The following is an 18,908-nucleotide window of genomic DNA, read 5'->3' on the forward strand; positions in this document are numbered from 1 at the left end:
CACCACACCAGGTTGGATGCGATAAGCCGAAAACCTCCGGAAAGACAGAACCGACGCACTCGGGGGAACAAGGAGCCGACAAAAAATCCAACTCATAGGCAGAGGGGGGAGTAGAAAACCCCCACTCCTTGTAACAACAAGCCCTGCTCAGAGGGAAGAAAAACCCAGGCGGGGTCCAGCGGGGCCCAAGGCCCCCATGTCAGCCCCTCCCACACCTCGAGGCCCTTCACAGCAGGACCCGGGGCCGAGTCCTCTCCCCAAGCACCGACCCCACAAGACAAGGACGGAGCAGCCTTAGAAGCTGGAAGAAAGGGGGCCCAATGGTCAGACCCAGAAGCTTCGGCCGGGAGACTAGACTCGAATGCCTCTGCCGCCCCCCCCCCGGAAAGGGCATCCCCCGAAGCTGCCCGAGTCTCGAGATCAAGCAACCTCTGCTCAGACTCCGAAACCCTCAGACGCTTCGGGCCGGAAGCAAGGGGGAGGGGGGGGCCAGAACGAACAACAGAAGGGGAAGGACGAGGAGGTGCGGACTGAACCAGGATCGAAGCGACCCCCACCCCAAAGTCCGGGTCTCGAAAAGCAAAGTGGGGCAGCCCCGGGGCATCCGGGTGAGCAACCAACCGAGCGTGTTGCAACAGACGAAACCTAGACTGCAAAGCACGCGCCGCCTGTACCCGAATAGAATCATCAGAGGATTAGGTAAATTGAGTCACAAGCAAGCAGCAACACTCACAGGACTCAGGGTCGAAAGTATCACTGACCCAACAGGCAGCGTGGCAGAGGCAAAAACAATGAGGGTCACCCCGAGACATGGGGACCAAGCAACCCTGAAACTCGCACAGTGAGCGGGGACTCCAGAGTCACATCCATCGGACCCACGCACCCCCTAGGGGATTCCCAGGGTCCTGAGCATTTACTTAAGACGACTCGCGCTCAGGTAGTTCCAGGCAGGGCGCTGCTAACCGGCGCCCAAAACTACCAAGCAAACTTCTATAGCTGTACCACAGGGACGTGTACACTCACGGGGACCTAGCAGGGGGCGCCACAGAGGAGAACCGTGGAAGGGTAAACACCAGTGGAATACTGTAACCCCGCGATTATCCGGGATTCAAACATCCGGAAAACGCCCTTATACGGCCAAAATCGTTATCGGATAAAGTTATCACAATATCCGGCCAAAATGGCCACAGGAACCGGATAAAAGCTAGTTTGGCCGGATGAAAATACGGCCATACCGTATTAATCCCGTCTGTGGCTCTAGACGCATGGTGGAGGAGGGGGGTGGGGTGGGTGGGTGGTGTTGGGAGGGTGGGAGGGGTGCGTCAGGAGGGACCACCTGGGTACAGGAATTACCATTAATTTTAGAACAATTAATCATAGCCAAAAACAAATGAAATAAGTACTAGTAATTATGTAATAACAAATAAATAAGTTTCCTAAAAGCATTGTGCACAGGCTGAAGTTTCCTTAAAAAATATTGTGAATTTTTTTCCTCCTGGCGGCCTACTTAACGTGCTATAGCTGCCCCACCCCAAGTGGACCCATCCAACACTGGTCAACCCATGTGCGTCCGTCCCTCGTGTTATACACAGTGCTGCGCCATTAGTGAAATATTTTTTTAAATAACTTTTATATTTTCATAGTAACTTTGAACATTTTTGGCCAAGACTATGTCTGGTAGCAGCATCAATCGTTCTGGAGGTGTTAACACTTTCGTGCTTTATATTAGAGATAACTCGTCGCCGTTTTCTCTTACGATTCCGCATAACTGCCTAGTTTTCTCGTCCATCGAAAAAATATTTCTATAAATTCCATTTTTTAACCGAAATGGATGGGGATACTTTTGTTTTGTAGAGAATTTATTTGCGAATGTTTTGGTACCAGAATGAATATTATATCACATAAACTTCTATGAGTAAAAAAAAAAATACACAAAGTATGTTTGGGGGTGTGGCGAGCGTGTGGCAGTGGGTTCCCTTTAACCGTTGATATATCCAACACATGGGAAATATTTGTATGTGTTATGTATATGTCTGTGTAGGGAATTTTACTGCGATCACTGTCATACAAATTATAAAATGTTTCAACAAGTATAAACATGACAAACATCAAACGAACGAAAACAATGCGTTCGTTTCTGCCGCGAACGCATACTGAGCGACGTGGTTCTATATTTGGCGCTTCTCTTACACATGCTTTGTACAAATGTTATACAGTTCATCTTATAGAAAATTTTATTGCGAACACATTGGTATAAAAAAGAAATACGTACATAGAAAAGTAGGGTCAGGAAACGTATAAACTTTCCAAGCATGATTTCCCCCCTGTGTTTTCGCCAGTGCGCTCGCGGCTAACTACTCTCCACTTCACACACTCTTGCGGGTGGGCAATTACCTATATTAAACATTCATATGCATATGTCCGTGTAGAGAATTTTATTGCGATTCCAATGATACCGAAATTAGCGATGTAGGACAACTGTAGGCTTCGCAACCATTAAGAGAGTGGAAACATTTTGTTGCTGTTTGGCGCTCTCGGCGAGTGATCTGCATAGTTTTTTATTTGGTGTTGATACTCCTTATGCTTGGGCGGCATTTTATAGGTATGCTCTTATAGACAATTTCATTGCGAACACTGTGATACCAAATTTAAATACGTGCGCCTTTAATAATTGTCAGGACAGTCAAAAGAGTGTACACTTTTCGGTCTTACCAAGTAGGCGCGCGAAGTGCCGAAAGCATCTGGGGTATTGTTTTTTTTTTGAGCGCTGAGAGCGCGAAAGTGTTAAGAGGAAGAAAGTTGTCCTAACAATTAAAGACAAGTCACTGTTATACACCTCAACCAGTGCAGCCTCACAGTGTTGCGCCATTAGTGAAATATTTTTTTAAATAACTTTCTTAATTTTCATAGTAATTTTGAACATTTTTGGCCAAGAATATGTCTGGTAGCAGCATCAATCGTTCTGGAAGTGTTAAGAGGAAGAAGATTGTCCTAGCCATTAAAGACAAGTTACGTGTTGTTCAACCAGTGAGGCGTCACAGGCAGCCAAGCGCCTTCAACAAGTGAGGCGCCACAGGCAAGCCAAGCTCCTTCAACAAGTGAGGCATTACAGGCAAGCCAAGTGCTTTCAACAAGTGACGCGCCACAGGCAAGCCAAGCGCTTTCAACAAGTGACGCACCACAGGCAAGCCAAGCGCTTTCAACAAGTGAGGCGCAAGCAAGCGCCTTCAACAAGTGAGGGCATGCAACGCTTCAACAAGTGAGGTGCAAGCAAGCGCCTTCAACAAGTGAGGCCTCACAGGCAACCCAAATGCCCTCAACCAGTGAGGCTTCAGCAGCTGGCAGTCAAAACTAACTTAGCTTAATGAACTGTACAGTAATTTTAAGTGTTAATTTTAGTGTTGTGTTAGTATAGGTTACGTAAATTGTTTAAGAATTTTTAACTTCAAGATGTGTGGCATCAATCAAGAAGACGAACACCAACAAGGTAAGTTGAGGTTTCTAGTTGAATATTTAATAATTGTATGTGGCAAGGCAATTCAAATTATGTTGTTTGTAGTATAAAAATAGTTGGAAATGGTCACTTTTGGACTCGTAGGTGAAAAAGTACCATTATCCGAAAAATCTGATAATCCGGCTGGGGGTCCTTCCCATATAGTCCGGATGATCGAGTGGAGACAGTAATAGGGCAGAACCCCCCACAAGGCAAAAAGAAAAAGAAAAACAAAACCCTGCAAGAGGACAGAGAACCCCAAGAAACAGAGCCGGCCGCTACGTTGGGAATACAAAGCTGCGTAGGACCCTGCGCCCCTACCAGTGCAAACTGCCTCTTACCTGCAGGTAACAAGGGAGAACAGAACACTCAAGAGCCCAACAGGCGGCCGAAAAACCGAACGGTAGAAAGGACCAGCAGAGGCAGATCCCGAGGAGCCTGTGGAAGGTGGCCCCATGGACAGTACTTACAGAGGCACCTAGGGAAGGAAGCCCTAGACGCATGCAGCCCGAGTACTGAAGATAACTCCTGGTTCTCACACCCACAAAAACAAACACCACACACGAAGCACAGTGCTGTAGCGACACTGGAGCCAGAGCACACGACCTTTGCCTATAGCATCCGCCTCAAGAACTGAGGTGTGGGTAGCCGGCGTGGAGGGTCTGGGGCTTCCCCTTCCCCCACCTGGGGAGGGGAGAGCTGGGCAGACAACTGCGCGGCGACGTGTGACGTTACACTAGTTTACTTGTTTTCTATTGGGGAATTCTATCCACTAGTTCGGCTTTTGGTAGCAATTTTAACCAGAATAGGGGTTTGTTTTGAGGCGCTTACCTTTCTAGGTGCCTGATCCGGTCGATGGCAGACATAGAATGCTTCCAACCACACGGGGGTTTCTAAAGGCCATTGCTCCCCTTGCCTCTGAGGGGGCCCGGTTCTGGCCGTGGTCCCCAGTAGGCCTAAGAACTCCAAACACATGACTGATGCCAAAGTCTGACATTAGCATATCAGCCAGGGAAAGCTCCAGGGAGCCTCCGGGGCTCCCCCCCCCCAGAAAAATCAATAAATTATATACATCATTCAAGACATATGATCAGTTGGTTTCAGTCCCACATGAGAGATATAAAGAGGATGTCTTTTCATAATTTGTATATATGACTCAGGTTAACTAGTTCAATACCTGTATACATTGTTAATATTATCATTCATTACTATCTTTGCTTCTTTTTCTGAAGTTGTCCCTTTGTTAAGTACACAAACACTATTTTAGGTTACATGTTCAGCTTATATTAAATAATACAAATAGAATATATAATGGATCTTTCCTAATTTCTAATGCAACATATACAAAATTGTCAATGTTTAAAAATAAAACTAACAAATGGCTACAATCCTAATAATGAAAATAAATACAAGAATATTTTATGTTAGGCACATAATGCCAACTAGTACAGCATCCTATGCTAACTATCTTGCCTGCATGGTATGTTAAGTAAATTAGTACAGAATCCCATGCTGACTAATGTGGTGCCTGTGTGGGATGTAATGTCAGCTAGTACAGTATCCCACACTAACTTGCCTGTGTGGAATGTTCTGACCGTTGTTTTCATATAGGAAGCTGGTATCAAGGCAGACCTTGTCTTTTGAGTCGACCTTTTCTTTGACTTCCATGAATTCTAATTGCTAACCATACACAAGCCAAGTCTTTCTTCATTGCATATAGTAATTATGCACTAAAGAATATATGATACAAAAAAATTATGTTAAGTAAAAGTATGTTATGAAGGAACCAAAAATAAATATTTACCTCAAACTATTCTGTTATATGCAGGAACTACCTTCCAAGATGTTCAGTTTAACACACTGCCTTATCTTCTGTAGTATCATTGTCAATTACAGTACTGTATTCCATTCTCCACTAGCTTCCCCACCATGGTGATCCTGTGGTCCTGGGTTCGATCCCAGGGGCCGGCATGAAACATTGGGCAGAGTTTCTTTCACCCTATGCCCCTGTTACCTAGCAGTAAAATAGGTACCTGGGTGTTAGTCAGCTATCACGGGCTGCTTCCTGGGGGTGGAGGCCTGGTCGAGGACCGGGCCACGGGGACACTAAAAAGCCCCGAAATCATCTCAAGATAAGGTAAAAGTCATGGTAAGCATGTGAACAATGAATAACTAGTCAAAATGGACAGATTGGAGAGGACAATTTGGAGAGAAAAATTTTTAGTTTTAAAAATTTAAACACATTGTTGGTGATAGGCATTTGAAGATTTTGCTTATGTTATCTTGAGATGATTTCGGGGCTTTTTAGTGTCCCCGCGGCCCGGTCCTCGACCAGGCCTCCTCCCCCAGGAAGCAGCCCGTGACAGCTGACTAACACCCAGGTACCTATTTTACTGCTAGGTAACAGGGGCATAGGGTGAAAGAAACTCTGCCCATTGTTTCTTGCTGGCGCCCGGGATCGAACCCCGGACCACAAGTCCAGTGTGCTGTTCGCTCGGCTGACTGGCTCCCTATGGAATTTGAGATTTTATGGAAAATGGAGTGCCAGTGAATAGCTTTGCCATTTTTTTCAACAACTTTCTACATTTGTTGGCTAGGTGCTTCCCCCAACCCATGGAAAGAAATGAAATAATAGTGTCAATAATACTTTTAATGATCTTTCACACATATACCTAACCCTTGCATTCTATTCTAAACAAGACACAATACAATGTTCTTCTATATTCGATTTAGATTCACTAGATTAGATTCATCTACATTTAACTTCTATTGTAACTTCTATTGCTCATTATTTACCTGGATAGTTGTGAACCAGACACAGAAGCAGAGCAAAACTTGTGGTGTGGCTAGCTATTGACCCCTGAGATTAATGCCAAGTTTTTGGAGTCACTGTTCCACTTCTAGTTTTGCTCTACGTCATGAAGCCATTGTCTATCACCTAGTCCTCCAGCAGAGCATTGTGTAGCTGAACACATCGCAGGGGCAGGCTCCATCCATCAACATCTGCAAGGTAATGGGTAATGAATACTATTTCACTCCTCAACATCTACAAAGTTATAATAATGTAACAAAAACATAAAACCGGGTTTGAATGTAATGAAACGCCATTTTCTGGGTGAGACCTGGAGGCTCCCCGGAGCTTATCCAGGCTGATATAGATATGTTAGACTTTGGCATCAGTCAGTGTGAATGTAGTTCTTAAGCCTACCGGGGACCACGAGCCAGAACCTGGCCCTCTCTGAGAAGCACGAGGTAGGAAGCATTCTATGTCTGCCATCGACCGGGTCAAGCATCCAGAAAGGTAAGCATTCCAAAACAAACCCCTATTCTGGTGAAAATTGCTACCTAAAACCGAACTAGTGGATAGAACTCTTCAACAAAAAACAAGGAAACTAGTATGACGTCATACGTCACCGCGCCACTGTCTGTGCAGCTCCCCCCTCCCCGGGAGGGGGAAGGGGGAGCCCCAGACCTCCCACGCCGGCTATCCACCCATCAGTTCTGAGGCTGGATGACAAAACACGCGAAAAACCGCCGACCGGAGGGAAGGAGGGTTGCCAGGGAGCCTCCGGGTCTCACCCAGAAAATGGCGTTTCATTACATTCAACACTGGTATTCTGGGAGGCACCCCTACAGCTCCCCGGATCTACTTGCCAAAAGACGAAAACAAGAGGGACTTAACCAGAAGACGGTCGTTGCTCACTCCTCAACGCGAAGTCGAGACAACTGGCTGCAACCGCCGACCCAAAGCAACACAAGCCTGACTAATCCCAGGAACATTTACTAAGTAATGCGCAGCCAGGACCCTGTTCGACCGCCAAAAACCCTGCGCCCAAGACATGTTACCGAAGACGGCAGCAAGCGCAGCAAACTTACGAACGTCCGTGCAAATAACGGACGAAACCATGGTGTACAAATAACGGCGGAGAACCGTAACCAGACACAACACACGCACCCCCAACCTGACCAACCAAGCATCAACAACCCAAGGACCCCTCTGGAAAGCAGCCATCTCATTCTTCGACAGAAAAGAAGGAGACGACTGCAACTGAACCTACCACCAGGACAAAAGAGCAGAATCCCCTGCGCCAGAGGAGAGCATGAAGTTCCCCGACTCAACCCCCAGAGACCAATGCCAACAAGAAAAAGAGCCTTGGAGAAACAATCCAGAACTGATGGGGCCACAATAACCGGAGAAGAGAGATAAAAGAGCACCCGATCCAAAGACCAGGATGGCTCACGCAGCACATGAGCAGGCCGGGGGTGAAACAACGTAAGAGACAGCTTGCAGGACGGAGCAGAAGTAACATCAATACCCAAAGCAAGCTGCAGCGGCTCCACCAGTGCCGCACAATATGAGGCAACAGTATTCGGCATAAGATGACGGTCCTGAAACAACCACAAAAGGAAGGACAAGACAACCCGAACAGAAAGTGAAGTATACCTACGAAGAGACAAAAATAAACGGAAGGACCACCAGGAAACTTCATACTGCCGCCAAGACGAAGCACACAGGTGGGACACCATCAACAAAGCCACCTGATCATCACCCAGATGGTGATAGACCAGAGTCATAAATACCAGACGTGAAGACTCGAGAAGATCGAACCAGCCACGTAACAGACCGGACCGACCATCTGAAAGAGGAGGAGATCCCCTGGGTTCGGACACCGAGCAAGCAACACCTGAAACCAAAGCTTGGCCGGCCACCAAGGAGCCAGAAAGATTACTCTCCCCTGGTAAGTCTCCAAGCGAGCTAGGACCGGGAGCAACAGCAGAACCGGGGATGGGGGGGAGGGGGTACAGGTAACCCCACCACGACCAGTCCTGCCGGAAAGCATTGATCCTGACGGCCTCGCTGTCTTGATCCTCCCTCGACCACGCTAACACGAAGAGGTCCAAGTCCGGAAGAGCATGTGTCCGGCAGAGCCAACTGAATGAGTCGGCATCAACCGTCCATTCCAAGGACAGGGGAATGAACCGGAACAGGCCATCCACCAGGACATTGGACATCCCCCAAACGTGAATGTCTATGAGAGCTAAACCCTGAGAACTCAGCAGACGAGTCACCCGAAGTGACCAGCCCAAAAGATCCAAATACCGCATCGAACCCCCTCGGTTCAGGCAATGAACCACCGGGAAGCAGTCCAAATGGAGCCTGATCGCCGAACCGCGAGCAACCCGAATCCATCAAAGCGACATCCACACCGCCGTGAACTCCCACACCATGCTGTGAGCCTGACAGAAGGACAGACCGCACCACCCCTGGCCAGCCTGGTGAGCACTGGTCACAAAGCCCCATCCAAGAGATGACACGTCAGTGAACACATGGAGCGAGAGTTCAGGTAGGCGCCAAGGCACCAAACCCTGAAAACCTGAAGAGGAAGCCAGCAATGCAGCAGCCGATGCAAGGCACCCGGAGGCCGAACCCAGCGGTCACAAGAGAGGCGGAAGGGACTTATCCGAGGGAACCAGAACAGCCAACGAAGTCAAACTCGACCCGGCAGGTAGACCATTATGGCAAAGTTCAGGTTCCCGCACAACCCTCAAGCAACCGCTGAGTGACCAGGAACCCCCAAAAACAAGCGAAGGCGGGACTGCAGCCAAAGCAGAGACTCCGGAGGGAGAGACAAGGAAGCGGTCCAAGAAACCCAGCCAAGTCCGAACCAAAGAGGGGACCATATGGGACTTCCGCCCATTCACCAGAAACCGGCGAGCTGGAAAAAACCAAATCCCTGGCGAGTAGACACAAGGACTGACTGAGAGCCCAGACCAGCCAGTTGTCAAGGTAGGCCAGCACCCGAACCCCTAAGAGACGCAGACGGGCCACCACAACCCAGGTAAGGCGTGTGAAAATGTGTCCTGGAGGCCCAGGGACACCATCCAAGCGCCCAGCTCCAACAAAAGTCGAACCTGGGACACAAAAGTCATCCGAAAGGAGGGGCAAAGAACCCAGGGGGTTCAGACGGGACAAGTCCAGAATGAACTGAAGTCCCGTTTCGGGACTAGGAACAGACGGGAAACCCATCCGAAATACGTCGTCCTTTGGACCCACGCCCAAGTGCACCCACTCCGAGATGACCTGACAGAACACAGGAGAAGAGGCCTGCCCCGAACCCCCCTAAGGAGGAGGGGCCACCCCCGAACCCCCCTAAGGAGGAGGGGTCACCCAACGCCACCACAGGCCGGCTGAAACGTCCCAAAACGACCTGAAACACCCACAAATCTTGAGACTAGGAATGAGCGAACAGAGCAAGCCTCCCCACCATCGCCCAGTCAATGGCCAAACTGTGAAAAGGCTGATGCTCCTTACGAAAACCAGACCCATGCACAGAGCGAACACCATGCCGACCAGACAAAGACGGGTCCGAAGGCAGCGCCGACTCTAAAACTGGCACCAGTCGCCTACCATGACAAGTGAAATCCCGAGTCCTGGCACGACCACTCCAGGAAGGTCCCTCCCCAGGACCCCTGGAGAACCAACAAGTCTGACATTGGACAACAGCTAGAAGAAGCTGCCTGCAGATACTGCTCAACCGCAACATCCGCAAACAGCAAGAGACAAAAGGGCGAAGACAACCTAGGAGCCAGGGCCCAAGCAGATTCCAAGGAGGAAGCATGCACCACCTGCTGACACGCGAGCCGCGAAGCATGAAGCAGAAACACCACATTTCGCAGGATCGGCTCAAACAGCTTTTAACAGGGCAGACGACGCACACGCCAACAAGTTCAAGGCCCAGGAATGGCCCAAAGTGACTCTACATCCTCCTCAAGCCAATCCACATACAGCTCCAGGAGGGAAAATAATCGCAAGACTGAAGCCAGAAGGCCACGAGCGCGCAAGTCCTCTGCAACCAGTGCAGCCAAAAGGGAGTGAACCTGCACACGAAGCTGCACGACACCAATATCCCGAGAAAGGGGCCGGGGCGAACAAGCACGCATTGAGGTGCTCAAACTCGCCCCCCCTTTCCCCAGGAAAACCTGGACCACCGTCAGTGTCTCACTCCATTCAAGCGTTCAGGAACAACAGAATGTATGCCAAGCTTCCAAAGAAAACACAGGACAATCTGCCAGCCAGGATGACTTCGGAACCTCATAACAAATCCAGTAGGGAAACAAAGACCCAAATCTGAAAGAAGATGATCCATAATAGAGGCATAATCTGGGTCCCGCAGGAGGTAACCCGCAAATGCGTCCTGCACCACACGAGTTGGGATGCAGGAAGCTGAAATCCTCCGGAAAGACGGAACCGAAGCACCTGAAGGGACACGGAACCGAACCCATGGAGGGGCAGACAACAAAACCAACTCATACGAAGAGGGGGGGGGGAGGGAGAAAACTCCACTCCTTGCAACAGTAAGCCCTGCTCAAAGGGTAGAAAAACCCAGGCAGGGTCCAACAGGGCCCAAGGGCCCCAAGACAACCCCTCCCCAGCCCCAGGAACCACCACATCAGGCCCCATGGCTGAGTCCTCCCACAAAGCCCCGGCCTCAAAAGAAAAGGCCGGCGCAACCATAGAAGCTGGAAAGAAGGTGGCCCACTGGTCAGACCCAAACACTTTGGCAAGGAGAACCAACTCGAATGCCTCTGTTGCCACCCCAGAAGGGGCATCCCCTGAGATGCGCGAGTCTCAACACCATTTAAATCCTGCCCTGACCCCGAAACCCTCAAACATTTCAGAGCCAGACCAGATCGAACCACAGCAAGGAAAAGATGTGGGGGTATGAACTGAACCAAGGCCGAAGCGACCAACACCCCCCAAGTCCGGGTCCCTATAACCAAAACGGGGCAGCCTTGGGGTTTCCGGGTTAGCAATCAACCTAACGCGTTGCAAATACCTAAACCTAACCTGCAACGCCTGCGCTGCCTGTACCTCAATAGCATCATCAGTAGATTGGGTAAACTGAGTCACAAGCAAGCAACAAAACTTGCAGGACTCTGGTTCAAAGGCGTCACTAACCCAGCAGGCAGCATGACGGAGGCAAAAACAGCGAGTCACCCTGAGACAAGGGGACAGAACAACCCCCAAACTCGCACAAAACAAGAGGGGACTCAGGGGTCACATCCATCAGACCCACACACCCCCGTGGGGATTCCCAGGGTCCTGAGACAGAACTCGCTCTCAGGGAAGCCCCACTGCTAACCGGCGCCCAAGTCTACAAACACAGTGTAGATGAGTGTACACGAATGGACGTGTACACTCACGGGGCCTAGTAGGGGATACCACTAGAAAAACAGATAATCTTATAAGATATAGGAGGCAACCAAGCAATGGCAGACCCCCACCAAACAGGGTTAAAACAAAAATAAAACCCCGCAAGAGGACAACGTACCCTGGCGGAACAGAGCCGACCGCAATGAGAGGTGACAACTAGCTGCGCAGTACTGTGCCCCTACCAGTTCAAACTACCTCTTACCCAAAGGCAAACAAGGGTGCCATAAACACCCCAGCACACAAAAGGTGGCTGAAACGCCCCGGACTTGGGGAGTTTGCTGCTCGGCCGAAAGCCGAGCAGCAAACGACCAAGCAGAGGCAGAACCCAAGGAACTTGTGGAAGGTGGCCCCAAGGGCAGTACTTACCGGGCACCTAAGGAAGGTAGCCCTAGGCGCATGCAGCCTGAGTACTAAAGACTAAAAGTACTAAAGTACTCCTGGCTTGCGCATCCTCCCCAAGGAACAGTCCCCACACCACTAGGTACAGAGCTGGAGATAAATCAGCAGCCAAAGCACACAACTTCAGTCTATCCCATCAGTCTCAAAACTGGGGTTTTTGGTAGCCGGCATGATGGGTTTGGGGAGGGGAGGGGGAGCTGTGCAGACGGCGGCATGGCAACGTGGTGATGTCATGCTCGTTTGTTCGTTTTTGTTTGGGGAGTTCTGTCCACTAGTTCAGCTTTCAGTAGTAATTTCTTAACCAGAATAGAGGTTTGTTTTGGGATATTTACCTTTCTAGGTGCCTGACTCGGTCAATGGCAGACAGAATATTTCCAACCACATGGGGGTTTCTATAGGCCATTGCTCCTCATGCTTCTCAGAGGGGGCCAGGTTCTGGCTCATGGTCCCTGGTAGGCCTAAGAACTCCATTCACACTGATGCCAAAGTCTTACACATCCGTATCAGCCTGGATAAGCTCCCAGGAGCCATAGGGCCCCCCCCCCCAAGAAAATCAATTATATATACTGTATAGACCAGCATAGACCATCTAAGACCAGTTGGTTTCAGTCCTACATGCAAGATATAAAAAGGATGTCCTTTCATAATTGGTATGGCTGACCGAGGTCAACTAGTACAATACTGTACAGTACCTGTATACATTACTAATATTATCATCAATTACTATCTTCGCTTTCTTTCCTAATGTTGTATTTTTGTTAAGAACACAAACACTTATGTGTTACAACAAACACCTTTAAATAATGCAAATACAATATAATGGATATTTCCTAATTCCTAATGCCACATAGATAAAATTTGCAATATTTAATAATAAAACTAACAAATGGCTAAATCTTAATACTGTAATGAAAATAAATAGGACACTTTATGTAAGGTACATAATGTCAACTAGTACAGTATCCCACATTGACTAACTTGCCTGTGTGGGATGTTCTGAACATTATTTTGATATAGGAAGCTGGTATCAAGGCAGACCTTGTCTTTTGAGCCAACCTTTTCTTTGACTTCCATAAACTCTAATAAATGACCAAATAGACAAGCCAACAGTTTTTAAATAGCATTGTACTGATCTATTAAAATGTATTATTCCAAAATGAGGATATTACATAGAATAACAGCATTTAAGCTCTAATATCTTATCAAGGAACCAAATATAAATATATATACAAAATTAGAACTACAGTAGTGTGTCACATGCATGAACTACCTTCCAAGATGTTCAGTTTAACCCCCTTTTCTGACAGTGATGTTACAGCACACAACCTCCTCCTCCGCCTCTCTCCTCCTTCATGTTAGATGCCATACCATACATTGTTCTCATGCTTACCAAGTCTAAATGTATAGATTGAGAGGACAATTTAGGGAGGAAAAATTATAATATTTAAATTTAAACATAGCTCGGATTTTGCTGTGATGCTACGTGTATTTTTTGTGGTGACACACAATTTGGGACATTATAATAAAAGTTGCAAACCACTGAACATCCTGCCTCTTTTTCTTCAATAACTTAACACTGTTGCAGATGAGGAGTCACAATAACATGGCTGAAATATGTTGACCAAACCACACGCTAGAAAGTGAAGGGACGACGACATTTCAGTCCGTCCTGGACCATTCTCAAGTCGATTGTACATTTTCGAGTCGACAACGTTCGTCCCTTCACTTTCTAGTATGTGGTTTGGTTAACACTTACCACTGTTGTTGATAAGTGAACAACAACACTGTTCTAGATAGACCCCAACCAAGCAAAAACAAGAAATTAAATATTGGTAACTCTGACACTACCAATAATAATTCTGATGATACTTCACATTCATGCCTAAGCCTTACATTCCATTCTAAGCAAATCACTTTCACCCCCTTCCTCTGTTAAAATTGAATCACTAAATTAGATTTATCTACAATTATTTCCCCTCAGTCACTATTTACCTGGATGGCTCTGAACCAGACACAGCAGCAGAGCAAAACTTGCCAATGGGGTCAGTCGCTACTGACCCATGAATTTACAGCAACACTGTTCCACTTGAAACTTGCTCTTTCTCATGAAGCCACGAGGTAGAGCAAGTCTGTCACCTGGTCCTCCGGGCGCCCATTGTGTAGGATAGCTGCACACATTGTAGGGGCCGGCTCCTCCCACAAATATCTGCAAGGTTATAGGTAATTAATACTATTTCATTACAGTAACCTACATCTACAAGATTTTAAAGAATACAGTATAACATAATATAAAATAAATATACTATTTATATCATTCACTTCAGACATGATCACTTGGAAGATATAAAGAGGATGTCCTTTCATGATTTGAATGGCTGACTGAGACCAACTAAGCTAATACCTGCATACATTGTTAATATTATCATCAATTACTATTAATGCCTCCTTTCTAACGCTGAATCCTTGTTAAATACAAAAACACTATTACACATTACATGCACACCTTTATATCTTAGTACAAATACTGTATAATGATTTCTTCTATCTCATAATGCCACACAAACAAAATTTGTAACATTCCAACATTTGACTAACATAAGACTACAATCCTAATAATACAAAACATACAAGAACATTTTTTATTAGGTATGTAATGTCAACTAGTGCAGTATCCCACACTAACTTGCCTGTGAGGGATGTTCTGACTGGTATTTTGATATAGGAAGCTAGTATCAAGGCAGACCTTGTCTTTTGGGTCTACTTCTTCTTTCACTTCCATAAATTCTAATTGTTAACCAGAGACACAAGCCAGAATTTTTCTACATTGATAAAATCTATAGTACTGTAATTATGTATTCAAAAGTAATATTCTAAAATGAGGACGTTAAGTGGAGCAACAAGTAACAGCATTTAGGGCAAGCACCAACTTCTTGTTAAATACAAAAACATTATTACACATTACATGCACACCTTTAAATATTAGTACAAATACGGCATAATGATTTTTTTCTATCTCATAATGCCACACAAACAAAATTTGTAACATCCCAACATTTGACTAACAAAATAATAATAATAATAATAATAATAATAATTTTTATTTAGGTAAAGGTACATACATAAAGAGATTTTACAAAGTTTGTTGGCTTTATAGATAGAGCTAGTACATACAATGCCTAAAGCCACTAATTACGCAAAGCGTTTCGGGCAGAAACGCTTTGAAAAAGACTACAGAAAAAGACTACAATATTCTTATGTTAGTCATTAGCTATTAGCATGCATAGCATTTCGGGCAAGTCCTTAATCCTAATTTTCCCAGGAATACGACCCCGCCAAATAATTTAACAAGCACCCATTCACTGTTGGCTGAACAAGAGGCTACAGATAAGGATTGACGCCCAATCCTCCCCGGCCAGGATACGAACCCAGACCAAGCACTGGGCGAGTGTCTTGCCACTGTGCCACGGAGACTTAACCCAGCACTCACCTAGTTGTGCTTGCGGGGTTTGAGCTCTAGCTCTTTGGTCCCGCCTCTCAACTGGTTTACAGATTCCTGAGCCTGTTGGGCTCAATACCAGCGCTATGTTACGGGGTATGACTGTTAATACCGTGCTAGTGCCTGTGGTGTTGTGTGTTGCTGTAGATGCCCTTGGTTGTTGGGTTCATGTAAAGCCATTGCATGGTTACTGACTTTAATATTTATGATACATGACTAGCAGCGTTCGGCGTGGCGGGCGTCCTGCATGGTCTCTCTTGTTTACATGCTGCTCACTGCTGGCCTATGAAACGCACCCCATACAAACGGATGGCGCCGTTTGCTATGAACATGACATCCCTTCTTTTCTTTAAAAAAAAAATAAAATAAAATAAAATGTTTATTTAGGTAAGGTACATACATACAATAAATTTTTACAAAGATTGGTTGACTTATAGGTAGAGCTAGTACATACAATGCCTAAAGCCACTATTACGCAAAGCGTTTCGGGCATGATAAACTTAAATGACAAGCTTAATACTAATTGAGCATAATGAGTAGAATGAAAACAAGAAATGAAAACATAGATGAAAAAGCAGCACAAATACAATTATGTCGACAAACAGCGCTCTTTAAAAAAAACAGACATTGGTTGACAATAGAAGGGTAAGGTAGGTTACAGGGAATTTATTAGGTATAGCTTCGTTTTTAACTTAAACTGGTTGAGAGAGGTACAGTCTTTAACATGGTTGGGAAGGTCATTCCACATTCTGGGCCCCTTGATTTGTAGAGCATTTCTAGTTTGATTAAGTCGTACTCTAGGAATATCAAAACTGTATTTATTTCTGGTGTGGTGCTCATTTTGGTGTGGACGATTTTGGAAAAAATAATGAATACAGGATGTCCACCATGCTTGTAGCGCAAAGCAAAGTTATTGACACAAAATAAGTTGTTAACATATCAAAAGGTGTTGCATAGATTTTTACATTAATTAAGTACAAAGAATTTAAAAAAATTAATCTTTACCACCTTAAAAATACAAATGCAATGTTAATCAAAAGTGAAAGAAACCGTACTACAATGTTTCAAAATGTTGAGCGAGAGATCTGCATTATTCAAACAATATTAAATTTAATTTAGCATAATAAGTACTGAAAATACTTTGCATTACATAGTTTAGTTTAGTCCATTTATTATGCACCCCATGCCCATGTTGTGGGCGGTAGTGGAAAGGGTTACAGAGGCACATAATGTGCTCAGGGACTGAACCCCACAATTCATTTAGCTAAGCAAGTTACAATCTTGATGAGCTAGTTACAAAATTCAGTATAAGTCGTCACATCAACAATGGGTTCGAGATCGACCACAAGTACAGTTTCTAAATTAAGCAACTGACATATGTGGAGAGCTAGTGTCACAATTGATATGTTTGTCCTGCACACCGCCCCCCATCCAGTGGGCATTACATAGGAACACAGTTAATCATCAAATAGCTTTGGGCTTTACAATTACTGTAGAGGACTGCTTAGTACCGAGCAAACCCAACGTCCACATCATTAGCTATGCAGATGACATAATGATACACACCACTGGGTATGCTAACACGCAGAACACTCTTAACTCTGTATTAGACTCATGTCAGGACCTAGGTTTAGTTATCTCAGCAGAGAAAACAAAGATACACAATCGGCGCCCACCCAGGCAGGGAGGAGCTGTTCGCAAGATGCAACTGTCTGATGGCTCCCAGCTTGACTATGTAAACAGATTCAAATTCCTTGGCCTTGATGTGCTACTGTATGGTCCTGTTGTAATCAGACTTTGTCGTCAGTATAAACAGAGGCTCCGAGCTCTCAAGGTTCACGGGAGACATCTCCCGTCACGCAGGGTGCAGTCGCACCTCCTCAGATCTCCAGTATCATCTATTGATACTGGTAATGGCTCAAGAGGGCCACCACTTATGGGCTATTCATGTCCGTGCCACCTTTTGGTTGGCTTAATCTTCATCAATCATCAATCTCAAGGCTCACACACAGCACCGTTCCTGTGCCATGTAAGTCCACTACGGGCTCACCATAGCCTGTGCTACTTGCCCCGCTCCTGTGCCAGGTAAGTTACGGGCACACCATAGCCCGTGCTACTTGGAACTTGTTCCGAGTAGCTGAATCTATAACAACAACAACTCTCAAGGCTGATGACTTATATCGAATTTTGTAACTAGCTCATCAAGATTGTAACTTGCTTAGCTAAATGAATTGTGGGGTTCAGTCCCTGAGCCCATTATGTGCCTCTGTAACCATTTCCACTACCGCCCACATGATGGGTATGGGGTGCATAATAAATGAACTAAACTAAATTAACGTATTATATTGGTAAGCATTGATGAGTATCTCTTAACTTCTTCTTTTGTAACGTGGCCAATTCTTTTTTTTCATATTCATGTGTCTCGTTAATTGCTTTAAGTATGCCACTTATGAGCCAGGGTCAGTGAAATCACATTCACTGTCATTTTAGATTGGTTTTAATGATATGTTGTCTTGTACATTATTAACATTATGGATATGAGGTGCGATATTGTGTTGGTCACCTCGACCCCTATGACCTGACCCTCGTACACTGTTCACTAACTGTGGTCTCTTGTTCACTGACTGTGGTCTCTTGTTCACTGACTGTGGTCTATTGTTCACTGACTGTGGTCTATTGTTCATTGACTGTGGCCTATTGTTCACTGACTGTGGTCTATTGTTCACTGACTGTGGTCTATTGTTCACTGACTGTGGTCTATTGTTCACTGACTGTGGTCTATTGTTCACTGACTGTGGTCTATTGTTCACTGACTGTTGTCTCGTGTTCACTGACTGTGGTCTATTGTTCACTGACTGTTGTCTATTGTTCACTGACTGTTGTCTCGTGTTCACTGACTGTGGTCTATTGTTCACTGACTGTGGTCTATTGTTCACTGACTGTGGTCTATTGTTCACTGACTGTGGTCTATTGTTCACTGACTGTGGTCTATTGTTCACTGACTGTGGTCTATTGTTCACTGACTGTGGTCTATTGTTCACTGACTGTGGTCTATTGTTCACTGACTGTGGTCTCGTGTTCACTGACTGTGGTATATTGTTCACTGACTGTGGTCTATTGTTCACTGACTGTGGTCTATTGTTCACTGACTGTGGTCTATTGTTCACTGACTGTGGTCTATTGTTCACTGACTGTGGTCTATTGTTCACTGACTGTGGTCTATTGCTTACTGACTGTGGTCTCGTGTTCACTGACTGTGGTCTATTGTTCACTGACTGTGGTTTCTTTAGTGCGGAACGACACAT

At 45.9% G+C, this 18,908-nt stretch overlaps 1 protein-coding gene and 1 long non-coding RNA gene across 3 annotated transcripts in view; both read right to left on the bottom strand.

Annotated features, from left to right (window-relative positions):
• The window catches only part of LOC123758024 (uncharacterized), a 32,500-nt gene extending 16,614 nt beyond the window's left edge, over positions 1 to 15,886 (bottom strand). The window contains exons 1-3 of one of the 2 annotated variants that reach the window (XR_006772843.2): positions 15,716 to 15,885; positions 14,100 to 14,313; positions 6,290 to 6,496 (exon numbers count right to left, since the gene is read on the bottom strand). This is a non-coding gene — a long non-coding RNA (uncharacterized lncRNA). Of the gene's footprint in view, positions 1 to 6,289; positions 6,497 to 14,099; positions 14,314 to 15,715 lie in introns of both variants that reach the window. The other variant, XR_006772844.2, reaches the window with a different exon arrangement.
• Positions 15,887 to 18,089: 2,203 nt separating this feature from the next.
• On the bottom strand, positions 18,090 to 18,908 carry LOC123757778 (putative uncharacterized protein DDB_G0286901). Its single transcript, XM_045741613.2, has one exon. The coding sequence runs from the start codon at positions 18,906 to 18,908 to the stop codon at positions 18,090 to 18,092; it is 819 nt and encodes a 272-aa protein (XP_045597569.2).

The sequence above is a fragment of the Procambarus clarkii genome, chromosome 40 (assembly GCF_040958095.1).
Source record: "Procambarus clarkii isolate CNS0578487 chromosome 40, FALCON_Pclarkii_2.0, whole genome shotgun sequence".
NCBI lineage: Eukaryota > Metazoa > Arthropoda > Malacostraca > Decapoda > Cambaridae > Procambarus > Procambarus clarkii.

Bases quoted from the DNA above. Each gene is read 5' to 3' on its own strand.
- LOC123757778 (XM_045741613.2), bottom strand. From the start codon at position 18,908: ATGTGTCGTTCCGCACTAAAGAAACCACAGTCAGTGAACAATAGACCA.